Source organism: Dreissena polymorpha, chromosome 7 (assembly GCF_020536995.1).
Source record: "Dreissena polymorpha isolate Duluth1 chromosome 7, UMN_Dpol_1.0, whole genome shotgun sequence".
Taxonomy (NCBI): Eukaryota; Metazoa; Mollusca; class Bivalvia; order Myida; family Dreissenidae; genus Dreissena; species Dreissena polymorpha.
The window spans coordinates 60,347,334-60,372,935 of record NC_068361.1 but is presented as its reverse complement, the minus strand read 5'-3'; the positions used below and the strand labels follow the sequence as shown (position 1 = coordinate 60,372,935).

The following is a 25,602-nucleotide window of genomic DNA, read 5'->3' as shown; positions in this document are numbered from 1 at the left end:
CGATTTGTAATTAACATTTCTGATTTGTAATTAACATTCTGATTTGTATTTAACATTTCTGATTTGTAATTAACATCCCTGATTTGTATTTAACATTTCTGATTTGTAATTAACATTTCTGATTTGTAATTAACATTTCTGATTTGTAATTAACTTTTGTAATTTGTAATTAAGGTTTGTGATTTGTGTTTGACCCTCAAAATAACACAAAGGACTCTAAGACTTCCAGTGTTTTATACTAGTCGTTTTTGCAACATCTCTCACTAGATGAGTGTGTTTAAGTGGCTATTGATATCCTGTATGGAGTTAGTTTGCTGTCCCTAACTTTTAAATGCGTGGATGGATTTGAAATAGTTTTACAGGCAACTCCAATTATCCTTAGGCACAGTTCAGGGTAAAAGGTAAAGAATTTATAATCTTATTGAATAAATAATCTCTATTCATACAAGCTGTGTGTTGCTAAGGTAAATAATCAGTATAACAACAAGCAGTGTGTTGCTAAGATAAATAATATGTATTACAACAAGCAGTGTGTTGCTCAGATAAATAATCTGTATTACAAAAAGCAGTGTGTTGCTAAGATAAATAATCTGTATTACAAAAAGCAGTGTGTTGCTAAGATAAATAATCTGTATTACAAAACACAGCATGTTGCTAAGATAAATAATCTGGTTTCCAACAAACAGTGTGTTGCTAAGATAAATAATCTGTATTTCAACAAACAGTGTGTTGCTAAGATAAATAATCTGTATTACAACAAGCAGTGTCTTTCTAAAATAGATGATCTGTATTACAACAAGCCATGTGTTGCTAAGATAAAGAATCTGTATTACAACATGCAGAGTGTTGCTAAGATAAGTAATGTGTATTCCAACAAGCAGTGTGTTGCTAAGATAAATAATCTGTATTCCAACAAGCCATGTGTTGCTAAGATAAAGAATCTGTATTACAACATGCAGAGTGTTGCTAAGATAAGTAATGTGTATTCCAACAAGCAGTGTGTTGCTAAGATAAATAATCTGTATTCCAACAAGCAGTTTGTTGCTAAGATAAATAATATGTATTTCAACAAGCAGTGTGTTGCTAAGATGAATAATCTGTATGCAAACAAGCAGTGTGTTGCTAAGATAAATGATCTGTATTACAACAAGTAGTGTGTTGCTTAGATAAATAACCTGTATTACAACAAGCCATGTGTTTCTAAGATAAATAATCTGTATTACAACAAGTAGTGTGTTGCTAAGATAAATAATCTGTATTACAACAAATAGTGTGTTTCTAAAATAAATAATCTGTATTACAACAAGCAGTGTGTTTCTAAGATAAATAATCTGTATTACAACAAGTAGTGTGTTGCTAAGATAAAAAATATGTATTACAACAAGCCATGTGTTTCTATGATATATAATCTTTATTCCAACAAGCCATGTGTTTCTAAGATAAATAATCTGTATTCCAACAAACAGTGTGTTGCTTAAATAAATAATCTGTATTACAAGAAGCAGTGTGTTGCTTAGATAAAAAATCTGTTTTCCAACAAACAGTGTGTTGCTAAGATAAATAATCTGTATTACAACAAGCAGTGTGTTGCTAAGATAAAAAATCTGTATTTCAACAAGCAGTGTGTTGCTTACATAAAAAAATCTGTATAACATCACGCAGTTTGTTGCTTAGATAAATAATCATTGTTTTGTTTAGAGTTTTGGTAATATTTGACTCTTTTGGAAAGTAAGTATCGAGTCAAAATAATTGTTTTGTTCACAGATTTGGGAATATTTGTCTTTTTTGGAAAATTATGTATTAAGTCAAAATAATTGTTTTGTAAACAGGTTTGTGAATATTTGACTCTTGGAAAAATAATTATCGAGTCAAAATAATTGTTTCGTTCACAGTTTTGGGAATATTTTACTTTTGGAAAAGTAAGTATCAAATCAAAATCATTGTTTTGTTTACAGTTTTGGGAATATTTGACTCTTTTGGAATAGTAAGTATCATAAGTATGCAAAGCTTTATTTAGATATTTTGCTGTGTTTTGTTCTAAATTTACGCAGACAAAAAACATTTAATTATTGTGAAAGACAACTGTCTTTATTTTTATGCCCCCAGTAGGGTGGCATAAAGCAGTTGAACTGTCTGTCAGTCCGCCTGTCAGTCTGTGCGTCCGTCCGAAAACTTTAACATCGGCCATAATTTATGCAATATTGAAGATAGCAACTTGATATTTGGCATGCATGTGTATGTCATGAAGCTGCACATTTTAAGTGGTGAAAGGTCAAGGTCATCCTTCAAGGTCACAAGTAAAAAAATACAATCCAAGGGAAGTAATAAGCTTTTAAAGGAAGATAATTTCTAAACCTGCCAAATGATATATTGTAATTTTGTTTTAAAGCGGCGCAATAGGGGGCATTGTGTTTCTGACAAACACATCTCTTGTTATCAATTTCTTAAGCTTGATTTGTGTAAGATACTTTCTTTGGCACTTTTTATGCCTCTTGATCAATGTAAATTAATGCTGTGTCTATTTGCAGGCTGTTACAACATCACTGATGAAGGAATTTATTGGGTGTCAAAAGCATTTCCAAACCTTAAATCCGTAAGTGTTACGGAATTAAAAGTATTTTTCTCACAGCAATTTTGCTCTAAATCAATTCACAAGTTGAACTTAATATCAAAATTGAATGTTTAGAATTGTTGAGTTTTTTCATAAATTAAAACCCTGTGATTTTTTTAAATTTTTAGCTCGGCTGTTTTCGGAGAAAACCCGAGGTATTGTCATAGCCAGCTCGTCGTCCGCCGTCCGCCGTAGGCGTCGTGCTAAAACCTTAACATTGGCTCTAAAATCAAAGTGCTTCCACCTACAACTTTGAAACTACATATGTAGATGCACCTTGATGAGTTCTACACGCCACACCAATTTTTGGGTCACTAGGTCAAAGGTCAAGGTCACTGTGACCTCTAATATAAAACTTTAACATAGGCTCTAAAGTCAAAGTGCTTCCACCTACAACTTTGAAACTTCATATGTAGATGCACCTTGATGAGTTCTACATGCCACACCCATTTTTGGGTCACTAGTTCAAAGGTCAAGGTCACTGTGACCTCTAATATAAAACTTTAACATAGGCTCTAAAATCAAAGTGCTTCTACCTACAACTTTGAAACTTCATATGTAGATGCACCTTGATGAGTTCTACACGCCACACCCATTTTTGGGTCACTAGGTCAAAGGTCAAGAACACTGTGACCTCAAAAAAAAAAAAAAAAATTCTGACAAGCTTTCGCAGCCGAGCGTGGCACCCGTTATGCGGTGCTCTTGTTAAGTTTTATATGCAACATATACAAGTTAGAAATGTATGGTATGATATTTCATTCATGTGTTTAATGTTAATAGAATTTCAATAAGTTTACTTTTGTGTTCAAAAATGTATAAAACTCTCAAAATATTTTGAAATTTTTGATGATCCTTTCTATAGAAGCCTTTGGATCATATGATAGTCTAATATAAATTCACTAGAAATGGGATGTTACTGTATAACTGCGTCACATGTTTAAAGAAGAGACTATGTGGCATTTGATAAAATTTAGTCAATCAACTAAAACTACAGTTCCTCAGTTCAAGCAAATGCATGCTCAGTTTTCTTTGTCACTCAAAAACTACCAATCTTAAGACAGGTCCTGGGTTCACAAAACATTCTGACATCATTTTCAATTGCATCTCACATTGATTTTTCATTTTTTACATAGATTTTTGTAAATGTTTGGTGTTCACTAACAAAAATCAATGACAAAAAAATGAAAATTGATGTCAACAAACAGACAAGTATTTTTGGAGTCTGCATAACGATCCATAATAATATATTAAATCCATAAAATCAATGAGCGGGGCGAATAAATTTTACATGGATGTTATTTAAAATCAATTTTTCTATTTTAAATAAAATTGATTTTCAATGTCAATGGAATGTTTTCTTAACACATGGCCTAGTGTGCTTTCTTAACAAATATCTTATGAGGGTCGCTCTGGGAAAACAGGGTTTAATGAACCACAGGCTAATCAGGGACCACACTTGCCCCCTTAACTGTATTTTTGCTAAGAAAGGACAAACAAATCTAATAAAGTGGGAAGTGTTGTCCCTGATTAGCCTGTGCAGACTGGTGGATAATTTCCACACATTATTAAGACTGCACATGTTTGTGTGGAACAATATTTTTCACACATGCATTAAGCCTAGTTTTCCCAGAACTGGGCCCTCATATTTCCAGATCTCCTTATGTGGGTGCAGAAAGGTCACAGAGAAGTCCCTGTACCACCTACTGGGCACCCTACCTCACCTGACTGAGATCATCATGTATGGGACCAACTGTGGCACTGCCCCAGTGGGTGTCACAGTGAAATCTGTCCAGACAGCCGTACCAGGGTTAAAGCGGGCAACACATGTACAGCAAAAGCCAGGTAAAGGCTCATTGCATTATGCACTAAAATTGGATGCAAACAATTTTTTTCAACTGATGATAAGTGTTTAAATAACGACTTTGTCTTATTACTTAAGCTTAGTAAAAAAAATGTCTCCTATTGTTTGTTATGACATTCAATTTTGGATGAATAAGTAAAAGCAAGTCATTTTTATCTGCCATATTAGCCACCATTTCATTGTACTGTTGTGTATAAAAATGTGTGCAACTTTTTTTTGATGATAATTCAAGAAGAATAACACAATATTAAATGACACTCAGGGATTCTCAGCTAAAACTGGATTTTTGCTTAGAAAAGATTTCCTTCTAACGAAAAATTCCATTAAAGACACATTAGACGCATCTAACAGTATATGCTATGTTTATAGGTGTCTATCGCAACTGTGTATTTTTGGTGTTTTCACTTCATGTACACTTATATTTGTTAATGCAGCCTCAACATACTAAAACAATATCCCGGAAAGATAAAAATAATGCATTTGACTATCAACAGTCGAATAAGCCAGCATGTATTTCATGCATGTACGATGTGAATCTAAATTTAGTTTTTGTGCAAATTCGTTCATACAACACAAAGACACAATTTTGTTTTACGGATCATTTTAATTTCCTGCAACGATATCTATTCATAGGACAAACAAACACTAACTCCGATCCGAATAAAAAGACAGTTCCGCTCGGCTTAGAGGACTGGGACAGTCATGTAAAATATTGAATATTATATATATTTTTTATAAACAACTGGTAGCAAGATGAGTTGCAGATAATTGGTCGGTTACCGCATTTTAACTAATTCTTTCAGGGGTGGCAAAATCAAATGTCCGAGTTGCCCGAGTTGTACATTTGCTTGTCTGGGCAACTGATTTTTTTCAATAAAGTTGTTTTTAAAAAATCGGGTCGAGGAATACAAAAAATATCAGCCGTAATTAAGTTTTACAAAACCAGATGTTGACACGAGATTCCATTGTCAGTGCTATTTGCGGAGCAATCAAGCTTAAATACAGAGTTAAACGGCTCACAAAAAAGGAATGTGCGCTGCATTTTGAACATTCGGCCTGACTGTTGCAGTGTACAGACTGGTTTCTTTATTTTTACAATCAGACGGAAATTAAAGTATAGGACTAAGATAATCAAAACACTGTCTACTATGTTATTTCAGACGCCTTTAACAGTAAAAATGGAGCGTTTTTTTAATTGTTTAAGTTATGATGGAACTACTTGAGTCTACTTCAAAGTTTGTAACAGAGAAATGAAAACTTATGTGACAACTAAATGAGACCGTGTTAGTAATTTGACAGGCTTTGATAGGAAAATGCAACAAAATAAAAGTATTTTAGATTTTAATACTGTATGTGTAACACATGTTTTCATAACAATAGCTTTGCAAGATTAAAAGTTTGAGAAAGTCTTTATACAGCTGTATTGTTTATCATATACTGCTTTAAAGAATGTCCCATGGAAATACACGTAAATGAAACAAGCAAATTATACTCATTTTGATTTATTCCACAATATTAAACATTAATCAGTAAATGCGTTATAATTTATATAAACATAAACGGACAAGTGTAGTTCAGAAAAGGACAAGTTAAATTTCCTAAATGGTTGTCCGTGGACAAGTATATTTTTTTTAGATTTTGTCTCCCCTGTCTTTTGACCTGTTAATTCTTTTCAGCTCAATTCAACAGTGAAAAATGCCCATAATCTCACTTTAAAGTGTCGTCTCTGATTAGCCTGTGCAATCTACCACTTTACACACATGAATTAAGCGCTGTTTTTCCAGAACGAGGCTCATCTCATTTTTGCTGCTTTTTGTCTGCAGAGTTGTTCATGGCAGGATGTCCGATGCTGTGCCCTATGTTGGAGGATACAAAGCACGTACCAGAGACCCAGGAAGTGCCAAGTATGATCTAATTAGCATAATTAGCTTTGCCTTTCTAGATATTAGGCTACTTTTTATGGGTAATTGTTGCATGTGAATAGGTTTCACTTTGTGTTCAACGTAATATTTATCAAACTAGTACACCAATATGAGATTTGATTTTTTGGGCATATTGCTTATAATTGTCATCAACCCATGGTTCTGTACCAGTTAAATTTGACTTTGCCCTTACAAAAAGCCCCATTCTTATTCAAACAATATTTCTATATCTCTTATTTCTCTAATAATTTAAGAAACATTTTGACTAGATATCTTTTAAAGATTTTAAATTGTGTTACATACTGACACATATGCTTTAGAGAAAACAAAAGCCTTTCATTTTCAGCAGATGATACTGAATATTCCCATTATTATCAAACAATGGCTGGCATATTAGATATGCATATATTCTGTACAATCAGATCATATTGATCTCTGCCTTATTTGCGGGATACAAAATTATGTTGTTTTTTTATGGAGCATCTATAGAGAGAGAGATCATTCTGCTCCATACCTTACAATTGTTACTAGACTGGGGAATGGGGGGGGGTTGGGTGGGGGGGGGGGGGGGGGTGGGCAAGCAGAAAGGAAGCTTTAAACATAATGTCTCTAGTCTATAACTTTAGTTTGCATGGACGGAACTTAATGAGACTTTGGATAAATAAAGCTTGCTTGGAGTGCAAGCATTTGAATGTATTTGGGGCGTGTTGGGTCAAGGTCAAGGTCACTGTTACTTATAATAGAAAAATTGTTTCCGCAAAATTACTTCAGTTTGGATGGATTTATTGCACTGAAATTTTGTTTGATGGATGCAGACCCAGCTTGGAATTGCACAATTATGTAAATATTCAAAAATAAGTTTGTATTTAACTTTAAAAAACTTTTTTCATGACTATCATACATGCATTTTCTTTTTTTTTAGCATGACTAAACATAATAGCAACTTAAACAAAATGTTAAAGTTTAGGTAAATGATACATGTATATCATAATAAAACATTTTTGTTTAGACAATTTACCTAATTGTTGTTGCAGTCAAGCACAGAAAGATGGTCATCCTGACCCCTAAAGGTCTACCATGGAGCCCTTTGGCAGTGTTAACAGGGGATAAGGATGTTACCCCTAAACAGGGGCTCCAGTACAAGTTGAACTGGCAGCCAAAGACAGAGAATGGCGTGAATTTTCAGAACTCCTCTGCAGAAATATTCAATGTTTTCCAGATACCACAAGAGCAGGTGAATTTTGGCATTCAGTGTTTGACATTCACAACATTGTAATCTGAACAAGTTTTCTTATTGGTCACTTGATAACCCTGAAATATTCAATGCTTTTGTGTCTCCTTAAATTGTTTAGTAGAACAAAGGCCAGCAACTGTGTGAACATTGTTTCAGGGACTGCTGGAGTTGGTTGTCTCCCCTGGATGTTTTGTAATTCTGCCCTACCATGCCAGTGCCGAGAGTGACCCAGATGCCATCAGCAGGGACATGATCGAAATCGTGATTGCAATTATTACCAAGGTAAGATGCCGATTTAAAAGGACTTGTTCACAAATCTTCGTGTTTTTTTAAAAATGCCATGAAATGTAGCTACTTACTACAAAACTATAATGTTTGGAGTATTATAATTAAATAGTGAAGAAGAATGTTTGAATAAAAATATTGCCATCATCTGGATTCAAATCTAGGAAGCAAATAGAAAACTTTGAAATAGGTTTCTCTGCAACTGAGGGATATTACAATTTAAGTATTCACAGCAAATTTTTAGCACTGTGTCTTAGTAAAAACTCACATATTCCAAATATTCATGAACAACTGTTACAAATGCTTGATAAGTTTATCTTAGTAAAAACATATATTCCACATATCGATGGAAATCTGGTACAAATGCTTGATAATTTTATCAATTTTTATTTAATACCCTAAAAATTAAAGGTATATTAAATATATTTAGTAGGAATGAGTGTTTACTAATTTTGATTTGACAAACTTTTTCCAGGAATTTCTGAAACTACTTTTATAGCGCTAGGTTCCTTATATTCCTTGATTTTATTAAAAAAGTTTCAAGTAGTGATAGAATACTTATATAACTGGTAGCTTTCCCTCTCTTACTTTCTAGCTCATCTGAGCCCAAAGTTCTCATGATGTGGGTTTTAATTGACTGTCTGTTTTTATGTATCTCTGTTGTCAGCTTTAATCAATCACTTTCTTTTAAACTACAAATCAGCGCTTTTTTACAAATCAGCTTTCGTTCGGGGTTAAAAACTAGCCCTGGAGACACTTAGTCAAAAGTGACTAAAACTGCAAACTGGATTTAAAAAATCTTCACCTCAGAAACTGCGTGGACCAGCGGTCCCATTTTCTACCAAACAAAAGATGAATAAATTTGTTTACTTTACGCCCCTGGGGTCAAATCTGGCCAAGCTCTGAGTGTCACATGGTTTTTATCAACTTTTTCTAAAGCCACAAGGCCCAGTGATGAGGTCATCAAAAATGTTCAAATTATGCTCCTGGCACCAAAGATGGCGATTTCCTTGTGTAAAAGACTTTGCTTACCAAACGAAACAAAAGACTCTCAGGTTGCATATTTTGCATGTTATCTTGCACAGACTGTCACTTATTTTTTTCAAATAATGGCGTTATACAGCTTCTCAGGACTATAACTTCATTATTTATCAGATAGTTTAGCTTACCACTAATGATCACTTGTAAGAGACACCTTGTCCCTCACAACAAGCCCATCCCTAGCTCTGATCTCAAGATCAATTTGCCCCTTTGGTGCAAAAAGGTACCATGTGACATTGATATGAGAAGGCACATGGTACCATGTGACATTGATATGAGAAGGCACATGGTACCATGTGACATTGATATGAGAAGGCACATGGAACCATGTGACATTGATATGAGAAGGCACATGGTACCATGTGACATTGATATGAGAAGGCACATGGTACCATGTGACATTGATATGAGAAGGCACATGGTACCATGTGACATTGATATGAGAAGGCACATGGTACCATGTGACATTGATATGAGAAGGCACATGGTACCATGTGACATTGATATGAGAAGGCACATGGTACCGTGTGACATTGATATGAGAAGGCACATGGTACCATGTGACATTGATATGAGAAGGCACATGGTACCATGTGACATTGATATGAGAAGGCACATGGTACCATGTGACATTGATATGAGAAGGCACATGGTACCATGTGACATTGATATGAGAAGGCACATGGTACAATGTGACATTGATATGAGAAGGCACGTGGTACCGTGTGACATTGATATGAGAAGGCACGTGGTACCGTGTGACATTGATATGAGAAGGCACATGGTACCGTGTGACATTGATATGAGAAGGCACATGGTACCGTGTGACATTGATATGAGAAGGCACATGGTACCATGTGACATTGATATGAGAAGGCACATGGTACCATGTGACATTGATATGAGAAGGCACATGGTACCATGTGACATTGATATGAGAAGGCACATGGTACCATGTGACATTGATATGAGAAGGCACATGGTACCATGTGACATTGATATGAGTAGGCACATGGTACCATGTGACATTGATATGAGAAGGCACATGGTACCATGTGACATTGATATGAGAAGGCACATGGTACCATGTGACATTGATATGAGAAGGCACATGGTACCATGTGACATTGATATGAGAAGGCACATGGTACCATGTGACATTGATATGTGAAGGCACATGGTACCATGTGACATTGATATGAGAAGGCACATGGTACCATGTGACATTGATATGAGAAGGCACATGGTACCATGTGACATTGATATGAGAAGGCACATGGTACCATGTGACATTGATATGAGAAGGCACATGGTACCATGTGACATTGATATGAGAAGGCACATGGTACCATGTGACATTGATATGAGAAGGCACATGGTACCATGTGACATTGATATGAGAAGGCACATGGTACCATGTGACATTGATATGAGAAGGCACATGGTACCATGTGACATTGATATGAGAAGGCACATGGTACCATGTGACATTGATATGAGAAGGCACATGGTACCATGTGACATTGATATGAGAAGGCACATGGTACCATGTGACATTGATATGAGAAGGCACATGGTACCATGTGACATTGATATGAGAAGGCACATGGTACCATGTGACATTGATATGAGAAGGCACATGGTACCATGTGACATTGATATGAGAAGGCACATGGTACCATGTGACATTGATTTGAGAAGGCACATGGTACCATGTGACATTGATATGAGAAGGCACATGGTACCATGTGACATTGATATGAGAAGGCACATGGTACCATGTGACATTGATATGAGAAGGCACATGGTAACATTTTGCACCAATGGGGTGAAATTATAGGTCAAAGATAGGAACATTACGGCTCATCCAAACTGTATCTTAATTGTTGAGCATGCAAGTTTAAAATATCTTGTCAAATGGTAACAGTTTTTCACAACCAAACATGCATTTCTAGCTCAAATGTCACATTCATGCCTAGAGGTAAAATGTGAAATAAGGGCGTAAAAGAGCTAGTTGTGTTTAAACACGTATGCTGGGGCATACAAGTCTTTGACTAATCTACTTAACCTTTTACCACTCACGTACACATTTTGACCTGTTTGCAGTCCCTTAGAGATCAAACTAAATTTAAGACCTTAAAACCCTAAGATAATGATGAGCATCAAACGGCATAAAACTTGAACAAACTGTGTGAAACTTGCTGGCTGTTCTGGTTTTATAATGGTTGCATATAACCATTTTCACTTTGCTACTGAGCGGGAAAGGGTTCAGTTAACCCTTAACACCATAAAAAGCTAAGTAAAAATGGCTTTTGCAACCAGCATAAAACCAGAACAGCCTGCGAGTAACTCACAGTCTGTTCAGGTTTAATGCTGTTTGCTTCTCATCAGTAACTAAGGGTTGGAAATAAAACCTTTAAAACTTGAAGTTAGGGTTAAATTAGAATTAACATTCAAAAGGACTACAAATGCATCAAAAAAACGTATCTTAGTGTTAAAAGGTTAATTACTGAGATTCTGCTAATTTGTACTACAGTACGAGGATTGCAGCTTCATGGTCCTAGCAATGACTGACAGTGACGTGAGGTTGCGACTCGCCAAGATTTACGGAATGGTCAAGGACAAAATCAAGCAGGTGACTGGCCGACTGGAAGCAACCATCGGACTTGCCCTCGAGTAAGGAGACATCTTTTTCAGTTAAAAAACAACAACACAAAAACACCCTAATGTAAGAGAATATCTTTCAGTGCAACAACAACAACTCAAAACCCATCCTATGTTCTAAAACACTTTTGTGGTCAATTGTTGTAAAAAACTAACTTAAAACATAACAACAAATATGCCCCATAAGAATACATTCATTGGCTTATATTAGGTATTTCAATTTTCTGAAAGCATTACACAGGTACTTTTTCAGTTGTTAATATTTAATGTAAGTTGTTTTCAAGCACATTTTATGTAGACTGTTGTAATGAGAGATGGTTCTTTAAAGACAAACAAAAAGATAGACCATTTTTGCAAAAGTTGTTGAGCAATCTAGGTGTTGCCTTTTGATCTAACGGATCTGGGTTCTATTCATGATGGGAGCAACTTTTTTGTAGACATTTTTATCATGTTCAGTTTTGGCTTTTGTATTAACTATGCTTCAATCTCTCAAGTACATACTTTAGATGACATGCTTAAATATATATAGATATGTAATATATTAAATTGTGAGCCTGTAACTTTATAAGACCCCATTTAGTAATAATGAGTATAATTTTAAAATTCCATCGCAGACATTGCATCATTATTTCAGCACAAACTGGAAAATAGCTGCTCTGAATTACCTGGAGCAGAATGTTCTTGGAAACTGTTTAAAAATGTTGGAAAGAGGAAGAGCACTCTTCAAGAACCCAGGACCAAATGTGGCAAGCAAAGGGAAACAATTCCAAAAAGATTCTGAAACTGAAGGCATCTGCTTGTTAAATGGTGGATCATTGGTAATAACAATAATGTGCAAGGGTCATTTTCAACTGTTTTTGTTGTTAATATTTCTAGTCTTTTATTAGCTCAACTGAGCACAACTTGGTCATGGTGTGTTGTTGTGTTCTCCTTTTGTCTGTTGTGCGTCGGATTTCTGCCATTTGGTGGGATGACTGCCTTGTTTTCATTATATACTTGTTTGCTTAACTTAAGGAAACTTTAGGTCATGGTCGAGTTTGATGTTCATCAACTTATGCAGGAACTACACACTTAGAACCCTTGATTATAAAAAATTGCCATTTGAATCATACAACACTAAGAAGTCCAATTAATAAAGTTCATCTGATTTTCCCCAAACTTTTAAATGATGTGTGTGGCAAAACATTTGTTGATAAATATATTAAACTAATATGGATATTGGTAATATTTTATGCACATTTTGAATAATATTATGGTATGCTAGGAGACCACATTTTGAAGTTGTTATATTAAACTAAAATGAACACTGGTCATATTTTTAGCACATTTTTAACAATATTATGCTATGCTAGGAAACCACATTTTGAAGTTGTTATATTGAACTTATATTGATATTAACATTTTATGACCATTTTTTACAATGGTATGATAATCACAGTCTCATTTTGCGGTTAATCTTCCAGAAAGTGCAACCAGGTGTCACACCCAAGGGAGATGATCTGAATTTCCTGGTGTCCATGTTTACAGCAGATGAGATTGCTCACCCATGGCACAGGAAACCCCTACCAGGGAGTGAGGTTGGCATTTGATAATAACTTTATTATATAATATTAAACATGTTCTGGGAAAACTGGGCTTAATGCATGAGCATAAAGCGCCGTTGCAAATTAGCCTGTGCAGTTTGCACAGGCTAATCAGGGATGACACTTGCCACTTGTTTGGTATTTTTCATTATAAGGAAGTCTCAAAAACCAAAAGTTTGAAAGTGTTGTCCTAGATTAGCTTGTTTCCACTGCACAGGCTAATTTGGGACAACACATTACGCTCATGCATGAAGCCTAATTTCCCAGAACTAGGATCATATAAGTTACATCAATAATAGCAGACCTTGAATCTGCCATGGATAATTGCATTAAAATATTTTTAGCCCAAGTTTTTAATTTAAGGCTGTGGTTTTTGTTGACCCCGGGTTTATGGAGAGTTTGATATTATCAGCTTTTACAATTATGTATTTGCATGAATTGTGTCCATCCGATCGAGTTTGGCAATGAAGAACCAAAAGTTGCACAAACTATCATCACTCTTAGATGCATCCGACACCTGTACCACAGTTAAAAGTTTTAAGTCACACTTAGAGGTCATATATGTGCATCAGGTGGGGGACACAAGATATCGAATTATGGGTTGCATAATATTTATCTATTACTTACCTTAGTTACCTATAAACCATGTATTAGAAGGAAATTGGGGCAAACTCTAAGGTTATTGTATATTTATTATTTACCAAAATGATGTTATATATACATGTATATAAAATTGCAATTTAGTGAAAGTGACATACATGTACTACAAACAAATATGCTGACAAAAACTCAACGTCCATCTAATTACAAAATTAAAGTGAGTATGGGCGATATAAAGACTCTTGGCAAATTTAAGATGCCATTTGCACTCTCTCTAAATCTGCTTTTGGGAATTACCCAGTGAATAGATGTAGCTTGTTTGAATGGACTTATTTTTAATTATTTGTTAAGCAGTTTGAAATAACTACACACACACGTTTTCACCATGTTATAAGACAGCGTATCAACACTTGTGTCCAATAGGTCAAATGTCATACTTGGATAATGTATATACATGTAACTTGTCCAGACTGTAAGTTGACTATTCAGCAGTCAATTTTAAAATAACAGACTTCTTATTATGTCCTCCAGTTTATACTGGGGGACATATTTTTTTTGCCCTGTCTTGATATTTGGCATGCATGTGTATGTCATGGAGCTGCACATTTTGAGTGGTGAAAGGTCAAGGCCAAGGTCATCCTTCAAGGTCAAAGGTCAAATATATGGGGGACATAGTGTTTCACAAACACATCTTGTTTTTGAAAATTGTTTTTTTTAAATCTATATGTCAGGATTTAGTTTATGTAACTATTTTTAACCAAAATATGTCTTGATAATCAAAATGCTATAAAACCACTATAAAATCCTATAAACCATACTTAATCTTTTTCATTTTCCAGATCACAACAATCTGATGCAGTTTTTTTTACATGGCTAATCCTTGTTTCACAGGTTGAAGAGTTGACAAGGGAAGTAAGCCAAGCTGCTGTTCCACTCATCAGGCTTAGCGACCTGCAGACAAAGTCTACTCTCTCTGTGGCCCAGAAATCAAGACTCATGGACTATGCGGCGTTAAGAGTGAGTGCACAGAGTCTTTGTACAGTTTGTCAACCAGTTCTGGATAATCAGCAGTTCCGATTGATTTGTATTTAATTTTCCACAATGCCCCTATAAAAAAAAGATAAGTGTTTAAGGTAAACTTTAGGCAAAGGAATAAATTAACAAAGTTTTAGCAAGAAAGCTCTTGTATTATGCTTACATGGGAGATAAATGCGGCAAAAAGTGCATATGGATATAGAAGTCTTTATTATTTTCAAATAAACTTTTTGCTGACTGAAAACAAATGCCATGAAAACGTTTTGAAATACGAATTCTGTAAGTTGAATAATTTTTAATAATTTTCTGAAGGGTGAACTTTATTGGCTATTTTTGACAAAAAAATGCATATGCCATCTGGCCTAACCTGTTATCATACAAAATAAATTTTACCCTTTATTTTAACATCAGTCTTCTCACATTGACACTAAATCCCAAAAGTTATTATTGTGGTCAAAAGAATTAACGTTTTTTGCTGGGTGATTCTAAACTGGTTGACTGACTGTATTATGTAATAGCTAATCAGATTTTTTTTAAATACACAAGTTTTTTTCGCATTTCAGGGCTGGTATTCACCAAATAATTCTAAGCCTTAAAATGATAATACAATATATGATCTTACACTAAAATCAACAAATGTCTACTAAATTATATGATTTCTGTGTCAAATAGCTTTTAATGATTCTTGACTACATGCACATGTTTGTGTACTTTATTCTTACCTAGTGTTGTTGAAAATTTGGACATTTTTAAATGCCTTTCCTGAATATAAGACAGTTTTAAGTTAATTAAATGCAATAAAACTTAATTAGAACTATTGCCAATTTGCAACATAATGAAATAAAAGAAAATAAGTTTTGGAGTGTAGTTTTAAATGATTCAGACACATTTACACTGTTATCGACTATCAGGGTCTGGGAGTGAAATTTTCCCCAGTTATTGGCGTCAACACAGAAGAACTGGTGATAACTGACTTTGACAGCCTGGCGGCCATTATTGACCACATCCTGTTGACCCCTGCTCCAAGGTCATGTGACCTGCGTTGCCTAGGAGATGCCATTCCTTGCTGGACAGAGGATGACCTTCTGAAGGTGCTGCCAGGAGCGACCCAATCTTCAAAGGTACATGTACATGTAATTGCATGTGCATAAAGTGATGTCCCAGCTTAGATGTGCAGTCCTCACAGGCAAATGAGGGACAACACTCTCGGCTTACAATGTATTTAGTCAAGAAGGGTCTGCCTTTAAACCAAAAATACAATAAAAGTGGAATGTGTTGTCCCTGATTACCCTATGTGTACTGGGACATTTTATACACATGCATTAAAACCCTGTTTTTACAGACCGAGGCTCATTTTTATTGAGACTTGCTGGGTGATTTAGGTTCATTGTGAAGTATTAAGGCCAAACAATGCCTTCAATTTAGTTAATGATAAACACTATCAAATTAAAGGACATAATAGTCTGCTACATGTAAATATGGTAAAATAACAGACAAAAGTAGCTTGCACTGAGCTTTGAATCTGACCCTTAGCATTAAAAGAAATAATTCCTGACCACCTAGCATTTAAAGCATTTATTATTATTTAGCAAGTTTCAGTCCATAAAAGTGTGTGATGAATTCAGTGTCAGGTATTCAAACGAAAACAACTTGTCAAGGGATCATATTTTTTATTTTTTTCATGTTAGAAACATAATTGTATCAATTTAAGACAACAGTTTTTCTAGTTTATTCCTATGTTTATTTTGTTATTTCCATCCCTTAAGATACACTATTCTTATGCTATATGTCTATATTAAGGAGAAATACTGCCAATAAGACCCTTTATACTGACAAACATTTTAAATACTATCATTCAATAATTGTAATATTATGGTTGCTGTCTTTTTTTCCACAGACTCTGGTTTTGTCCCTTTTAAGGGATAAAGGGCTTCTTCTAAAGTTTTCCACCGACCCTTGGTGCACCGTGAGAGATGTGTCGTTTGTGTACATTCGTTTCAGCGATGTGCCAATGAAAGCTCCTGACATTTTGGTATGACTTATTTAAATTTAAACTTATTAATTTTGGCTCAACTTCATTAAAGCATATTGACTTATAAGACACTACTAAATCCATATTCTGGGAAGAACCATTTTTCATGACTTTTGATGTCCCCCAGACTATATCGGGGGACATTTTGTTTTTGCCCTGTCTGTTCGTTGGTGTGCTTCAAACTTTGATATTGGCCATATTTGTATGCAATATTGAAGATAGCAACTTGATATTTGGCATTTATTGTGTATCTCATGGAGCTGCACATTTTGAGTGATGAAAAGTCAAGGTAATCCTTCTTGGTCAAAGGCCAAATATATGGGGGTTCAAACTTTAACATTGGTCATAACGTTTGCAATATTGAAGATAACAACTTGATATTTGGCATGCATGTGTATCTCATGGAGCTGCACATTTTGAGTGATGAAAAGTCAAGGTAATCCTTCTTGGTCAAAGGTCAAATATATGGGGGTTCAAACTTTAACATTGGCCATAACGTTTGCAATATTGAAGATAACAACTTGATATTTGGCATGCATGTGTTTCTCATGGAGCTGTACATTTTGAGTGGTGAAAGGTCTTGGTCATCATTCAAGGTCAAAGGTCAAATATATGGGGGACACAGTGTTTCACAAACACATCTTGTTATTCCTGCCTTTGAAGAAGTCGGCCTAAAGCAGTCACATATTCTGTCTGGCTGTATGTCTGCTGTTCTGCATAAATGCTTGCCAGTTTGCCTGTGGGAAATTACTGTCTCAGCCACAACTTTGTCTTACCAGTTTATTGATAGGTTTTGAAATAACTTGGCAGAAATGTATAGCGTCAATAGACAACATGACATGTGTGATATCTGTCAACCTTCCTCAAAGGTCAAGTCATACTTAGAGGTCAAACATCAAATAACATCAAATAAAACTGCTTGAACATTCCTGTTGTAGCCTTAATGCTGCCATATATTGATGTATTTTGCATTAACTTGGCACGAATTTAAACCATCATAAGACGATGTGTCACATGGAGCAACTGCCTCACTGCCTCAAAGGTCAAGGTCACACTTAGAGGTCAAACTTCAAATTTTGCACACACAAAAAACAGTTTTAAAATTCCTTTGCAATATATTGAAGGATTTATAATTAATTTCGCCCAAATGCCTTCCACCATAACATGACATGTCGCTTGTTAAAGTTGCCTTCCTTACAGAAAGGTCAAAGTCTGCCATGAAACAACCTCCTGTGACTATCATTTTGTCATTTTTATGAAATTGTAAGTTATTTTACAATAAAGGCTACCATGTGAAGAATTTCAAGTGTTAAAGCTGTTTGCCAACCTTAAAGGTCGAGGTCAGATGTTTAGGTCAAAGGTAAAATTTGACTGTAAGATATCTTGACCAGGCTGTTACTTTGTTATTCATCATTCCATTGTAAGATAACATTTCAGCAATGACTACCTTGAGGAGACTGGGTGGTCCTCTTTATCACCTGTCTGATAATCTCAAGGTCAGGTCGCATTTTGGTGTCAATTGAAAAAGTATGCCATAAACAGCTTGTTGTTGACATAAGCAGAGTGTTTTAGACTATAGTAGAATATGAGGCCATCTATGCCCTATGGACTCATGTCTTGTTTAAAGATCTTTTGAACTCTCCCTGAGAGAGGATCAACCAGTGATCTTGAGGTCACGAGGTGGACACCATACCCGCTACACCATAGTGACTGGTCATAAGTTTTCTTTATAAAGATATCAGTCTGTAATTTTTCCAAAGCTATACTATGATTTATGATTATAACCAACTTATATGATAGTTTGGTTTCTTGCCAAGTTATGTCAAGTTCTTAAAATGTGGATGATTAAAACACATAAGGATTTCATTGCTTAGATTTAATTGTTTAAAATGAAGCTATTATGTAGAAACTGTATTGCTTATTTTTATGTTGAAAATTACTGAGTTTAAAATTTGTATGTTTGAATTTCAATATAATGCATTTGATTTCCTAACCATAACACGACCAGGTTTTGATTCATTATGCTAATAGTCATATTATTCATGAAGTAGACTAGGTAGTAGTGGTCATGGAAACTTGTATGGCATGTAGTGGTAGATGGAACACTATCCTTATAAAATGGAGCTTATCATTTTGATTTCCAAACTCAATGAAGACAGTTTTTTTTTTCATTAATCCAGATTAGTCATTAATTATAATGACCTAAATAGCTTGGGTAATGTATCAGCATTCAAACTTAAGTGATCTAAGTAATTGTGTAAAATTGGGCTTAATGCATGTGCTTAAAGTATTGTCCCATGTGTCCGTTGTATTTACCCTGTGTGGACTACACATGCTAATCTCGAAAGACACTCTACGCTCGTACATTTAGCCCCATTGCCAGAGCAGGGCACATTAGCTTGTACCTATACAACTCTGATGCTCCATTATAGAGCCAGTATTGGCCTCCCAAGAAGGATATCAGCACTTCCATGCAGCAGCGAGAGAAGTTCTATTTCTGTGTTCCCGGCCTGCCACAGTCATTCTTCCCCACACTGCTCAGGTATGGTTCCCCGCCTGCCACAGTCATTCTGCCCCACATTGTTCAGGTATGGTTCCCAGCCTGCCACAGTCATTCTTTCCCACACTGCTCAGGTATGGTTCCCGGCCTGCCACAGTCATTCTTCCCCACACTGCTCACGTATGGTTCCCGGCCTGACACAGTCATTCTTCCCCACACTGCTCAGGTATGGTTCCCGGCCTGCCACAGTCATTCTTCCCCACACTGCTCAGGTATGGTTCCCGGCCTGCCACAGTCATTCTTTCCCACACTGCTCAGGTATGGTTCCCGGACTGCCACAGTCATTCTTCCCCACACTGCTCAGGTATGGTTCCCGGCCTGCCACAGTCATTCTTCCCCACACTGCTCAGGTATGGTTCCCAGCCTGCCACAGTCATTCTTCCCCAAACTGCTCAGGTATGGTTCCCAGCCTGCCACAGTCATTCTCCCCAACACTGTTCAGGTATGGTTCCCGGCCTGCCACAGTCATTCTTCCCCACACTGCTCAGGAATGGTTCCCGGACTGCCACAGTCATTCTTCCCCACACTGCTCAGGTATGGTTCTTGGCCTGCCACAGTCATTCTTCCCCACACTGTTAAGGTATGGTTCCCGGCCTGCCTCAGTCATTCTTCCCCACACTGCTCAGGTATGGTTCCCGGCCTGCCACAGTCATTCTTCCCTTACACTTCTCAGGTATGGTTCCCGGCCTGCCACAGTCATTCTTCCCCACACTGCTCAGGTATGGTTCCCTGCCTGCCACAGTCATTCTTTCCCACACTGCTCAGGTATGGTTCCCGGCCTTCCACAGTCATTCTTCCCCACACTGTTCAGGTATGGTTCTTGGCCTGCCACAGTCATTCTTCCCCACACTGTTCAGGTATGGTTCCCAGCCTGCCACAGTCATTCTTTCCCACACTGCTCAGGAATGGACTTATTTGTCTCGTTCTGGGTAAACTGGGTTTAATGCATTTGTGTTAAGTATTGTCCCAGATTAGACTGTGCAGTCTGCAACGGCTAATCAGGGATGACTCTTTCTGCCTTGAGTGGAACTTCAAGTCATTAGGTATCATATTGTGTGAATACTGAGTGTGTCCCATCCCTTTTCATAATTTACTTACTAGACTCATGACGTTTGGAACTTATTTTGAATAAACTATATTAGCTAAATTTAGAGCTATTTATTTTTTACTAAAAGGCATTTAATTTTATGTGGTCTTGTGCTATGGGAGGAAACCATAGTATCTGGAGAAAAGCTCACCTCTTGGATATGGTGACCTTTAACCCAGCTCACATGCGCTGGGAGCAGGTATTAAACCTGGGCTGCCTAGATGCATGTACGATCCACTCCATGAAATAGACATCCTTATATGTGTAATTGAATAGTGGATACTTGAGAATACTTGAGAACCCTTTTTTATCTTGCCTTGTACAAAATACGAGTTTTTTATTGGCTAAGCCAGATCACATGGTGATCCTGTTTTTTTGCAATGAACAGTTACTAATGGTTTGAATACAATCAGTAAATTAATTTGTTCAAAAAGCTAATGAAAAAATGGTACTCCGTACGATTTATTTGTTTCACGGCTTTGTTCTGACCCTGCATGAAATTAAATAGGGAAGTAAATGTATAGGTCTCCAGCTGCATTTCACTGACCCTGTATCACAGCTTTACTGTCAGTAAGAAGGCATGTAACTAATATTTTTAGCTTCCAATTTGAGCAAAATTCTGGGAAAAGTGACCTTAATGCATGTGCGTTAAGTGTCATGCCAGATAAGCCTGTGCAGTCCCAACAAGCTAATCCCTAATTACCTTGTGCGGACTGCACAGGTTAATCTTGGAAGACATTTTAAGCACATGCATGAAGACCTGTTTTCCAGAGCTCAGTGTATATATAATAATTGTTTAAATTGTTTGTATAGGGAGTTGATGCGCTATGGTACCCCTTCCATTGCCTGGCAGAAGGGGGCTATTTTCCAGAAAGGTCATATAACTGTATCTGTGCAGCTACTCTCTGATGGGAAAGGTAAGGGCAGTTAGAAAACTTGGTTTCAAATATGTGAAATTAGCTCAATCAAGACTGCGCAAAGATGTTTTAAAATGATTGTTTATGTATAAATATGAAAAATTAAATAACTTTGCTTATATTTTAATCATTTTCTATATGCCCAGTTAACTAACATGGTGTGTTAACGGAATACAAAAATGTTGACTCAGTAACTCAAGCAGTTTGAATGGGATCATCCTGAATTTGGTTATAATTTTTAAAGGGCATAATATTAGGGTGATGGATCACTGGGGGTTTCAGGTGTTTACACAAGGGCTGGAGATAATGTAAACACACTGTTAAGAATTTTTTTTCCCAAATATTTCAAGTTATTGACATACATTTGCAAAAATCTTTAGTGCATAAAAAGCCGGTTTTCTTTCAGTTTGTGTTGATATCTTAAGATTTAAGAATGAATCCTTTAAAATGTCTGAAATCACTGCCAACATTTCATGTTGCGTGATGCCTAACCATTTACATGTATGTAGACATCAAATTTTTTGCCAAGAACACATGCTTATTAAATAAAGTAATTCTGATGTATTTCACATTGTCATTAGCAGCATAAAAGCTGTCTTTAAGGCACTAGTCGAAATTCTTAAGAAAAATTGTTTTAAACAGTTATTGGAAAAAAACACCACTTACCGGTGTGTTTACATCCATCAAAGTTAAATTGTGAACCACACAAAGTCATATGATCCTGCACCCTGATATCTCAACCAAGCTTGATAACCAGCCAGATTGCTCCCAGCACTTCTGAAAATAGCCCTTGTTTTTATTAGAAAATGCAAAATAAATTTGTTCAACTCCGACTGAAACAGTTCTTATGGGATCATCATGAATTAAGGCCCTTGAAATATAAAAACTGCAAACATAAAAGTTTGCTTTTTGACTCAACTTGGTGATAATGTTTGTGGGCACATAATCACAACTAATGATCCCATGAACACTTCTGAATTATGGCTCTTAAATGATTTAAATGGACCCCATGGTTGCTTTTCTTCTTAACTACATGAATTTATAATTATATCATCAAACTTAGTCGAAATGTTTGTGGGCTTAAAATATTTCTTTTTGTTTATCTTGGATATATTTGATATCCAGCCATACACCTTGAAGTTATTCTATATTATGGCCCTTGAATTATTAGAAATTTCCTTAATTAGAGTTGTGTTTAATTATAAGCATCAGAACTGAAAATCCTTATTTATTGGACAATAATATACATATAAATACATATTTACATTTTACAGACACAGTAGTGTAATGGATATCTGTCCACCTAGCTATCTGGAGGTCCTGGTTAAACACATGTCATTCTCCAAATGTACCATTAAACTACTTAGTACTGTTTCTACCTAGTAAATAGACTCAGGAGTTTCTATTAACCCTTTCAGTGCGGGAACCGAATTTTAAAGGCCTTTGCAAACAGGTTGGATCCTGATGAGACGCCACAAAACGTGGCGTCTCATCAGGATCCAAACTGTTTGCTATTCTGATAGTATTCTTTGAAAAAAAACTGAAGAAAATGCTAATTTTAGAAATTCAGCAGACAACATTTTAGCAGACGACAAATTTCCCAGCATGCAAAGGGTTAAATCCTCAGGCATTTGATACAACCAAGCTAAACTAGATAGTTTTAGTCTTACACGGTCATTTTTCAGACCAATGCCCAGTGCTAGTGTATTGCAATCATATTTCAGACCAAAAGGTTAGTGGTAACCATGGTTTTGTCTAGCACACTCATATTTCAGACCAATGTCCAGTGCTGGTCTATCACGATCATATTTCAGACCAATGTCCAGTGCTGGTCTTTCGCGATCATATTTCAGACCAATGTCCAGTGCTAGTCTATCGCGATCATATTTCAGACCAATGTCCAGTGCTGGTCTTACAGGTCAGCGGTAACTGTGGTTTAGTCAGGCACAATCATGTTTCAGACCAATTCCCAGTGCTGGTTCTACAGGTGAGGGGTAACCGTGGTAACCCTGCATTCTCTGATGAGCCTCTGTGGACAACACTGAAGCTCTATGCCAACACCTGTGATCTACTCTTCCTCAAGTTCAACATATCACTTATGGTATGTTTTTTGTTTTGTTTTGTTGTTTAATTGGCTGGTTGACGTCTTGATACAATTATTGAATCACATAATAAAAAGGTAGTAAATTTGTAAAAACAATTTAAATAAAAGCCTATTAAGGTAAAATATATGGGAAAGAGTGAACAGATTTTTGAGTCAAGTTGCTTCGTTTTGCCACTTCAACATTCTGTTGCATAAGGGGTTGATCTAAAGACGGTGTGATTGAACAATTCTACAGTGGTAAGAAAGTATAGTAATAGACTGAATGATGTTGAAATATTACATGTTTAACTGCATCTAGACCAGATTTTAGTGGAAATCCAGTCAAAGAGGTCAGAGAGGAATTTAAAAACTTTTGTGTAGTTATCAGGCCCCTGTGTGGATCAGATGCTGTCAAAGGGTTGGTGGGGCATGAGTGATTTTTTGTTTGTTTACCCTTTCCCACTCAGAAGCAAAGTAAAAATGGCAATATGCAACCAGCATAAAACCAGAACAGCTTGTGAGTAACTCGCAGTCTGTTCATATTGTATGCTGTTTGCTGCTCATCAGCACTTCGCGTTCGGAAATTTAGCAGTTAAAACTTGAATATAGTAGGACAGTTTTCAAATTCAATATGATATTCTAAGGGACAAATTAGTGCATATCTGAGTTGTTAAGGGTTTAAGATTAATGTGGTTATGCCACCTGTAACATTTCTTGAATGCCCGTGCTTAAATTGTCTTCCCAGATTATCCTGCGCATTCTGCACAGGCTAATCAGGGGCGAGACTTTACCCTTAAATTGAATTTTTGGTTAAAAGAAACTACCCTTAAACAAAAAAATTCCATAAAAATGGAGACTGAACAGGCTAATCCGGGATTATTTACTTTTACGCAAATGCATACATTCCAGTTTTCCCAGAATGCATCTGACAGGTTAATGCAGTTATGCCCCTTTACATTTCAGAAATGCGTCCACTGCTCCACCTGTAGCCAGACCTCCTCCGTTGTGGAGATGCTGTCAAAGGGAAGTGGGGCTGCCCAGTACTTCATGGAGCACCTTGTGCGTGTAGGGGACAACAAGGATATAACATGTGGGGTGTGCGGGACACAAGCACACAGGGATTCACAGCTGGGGCCAGGTATGTGACACACAGTGCATGTTTTGAGACTTGTTTAAGTAAATTTGGGCTTAATGAATGTGCGTAAAGTGTCATCCCAGAAAAGCCTGTACACTCAGCATAGGCTAATTAGGGGCAACACTCTCTGTCTCAATTGGATATTTGTTTACAATATACTTCCTTTAAATGTAAAATACTATAAAAGCAGAATATTTCATCCCTGATTAGACTGTATGGACTGCACAGGCTTATCTGAGACAATACTTCACACACATGCACTAATCCCAGGTTTTCCAAAATGAGACTCATTTGTTCACTTAAGGGTTTTTATCCCCTTGTCCATCCTTTCCTCATGTCTGCTGTAAGTCTGCCTGTCTGCAAAACTACATTCTGTGATTTCTCAAAAGATACTGAAGACACATAGATAAAACGTGATATTTTTATTAAGGGCAATGTGAGGATTGTGCACTCCCTTTTGTTGAATACTAGAAGTTATCGGTCGGGGCATTGTTGCTTGAAATAAAACAAAGTTTATTATTGTAAAAAAAGTAAATAAGACATCTGTTCAACTGTCTGTGATAACATATTAAATAAAAATACTTAAGATATTATTATAAAGCATGGTAAACAGAGCTCCTGACATGACGTGCAAAGTTGCACATCAAAAATGTCTAAATATGCATAAAAACTTTTGAATTAAACTCAGAGATTTCATAAAGGCTAAATGGGAATATTTTTGTTTCTAAAAATGTAACCAATTGACTCTGAAATAGTCTTGACGGGGGAAAGAACTAATCTGGTTTTTGCAAGCTTGAATTTAAATGTCTTTTTAAAACCATTCTTCATTTAGAACAAGCATGCATTTAATCAAACTTAAAGTTTTTTTATGTTAGTCTATCTTTTATTCATATGCCTAACAATGAATGGACAAATATTGGCCTTGGATTTTACATAGTTGTAGAGATCAAGA

General features: G+C 36.1%; 1 protein-coding gene across 1 annotated transcript in view; it reads left to right on the top strand.

The window, feature by feature from the left end:
- LOC127839751 (uncharacterized) overlaps positions 1-25,602 on the top strand; it is a 136,693-nt gene that overhangs the window by 12,249 nt on the left and 98,842 nt on the right. Inside the window, exons 7-21 of the mRNA XM_052368137.1 lie at positions 2,529-2,593; positions 4,264-4,453; positions 6,296-6,376; positions 7,429-7,628; positions 7,785-7,910; positions 11,491-11,630; positions 12,253-12,436; positions 13,082-13,195; positions 14,693-14,818; positions 15,748-15,957; positions 16,734-16,868; positions 19,301-19,410; positions 21,329-21,432; positions 23,394-23,533; positions 24,479-24,653. Of these exons, the coding sequence (XP_052224097.1) occupies positions 2,529-2,593; positions 4,264-4,453; positions 6,296-6,376; positions 7,429-7,628; positions 7,785-7,910; positions 11,491-11,630; positions 12,253-12,436; positions 13,082-13,195; positions 14,693-14,818; positions 15,748-15,957; positions 16,734-16,868; positions 19,301-19,410; positions 21,329-21,432; positions 23,394-23,533; positions 24,479-24,653 (2,100 nt within the window). The remainder of the gene's footprint in view (positions 1-2,528; positions 2,594-4,263; positions 4,454-6,295; positions 6,377-7,428; positions 7,629-7,784; positions 7,911-11,490; positions 11,631-12,252; positions 12,437-13,081; positions 13,196-14,692; positions 14,819-15,747; positions 15,958-16,733; positions 16,869-19,300; positions 19,411-21,328; positions 21,433-23,393; positions 23,534-24,478; positions 24,654-25,602) is intronic.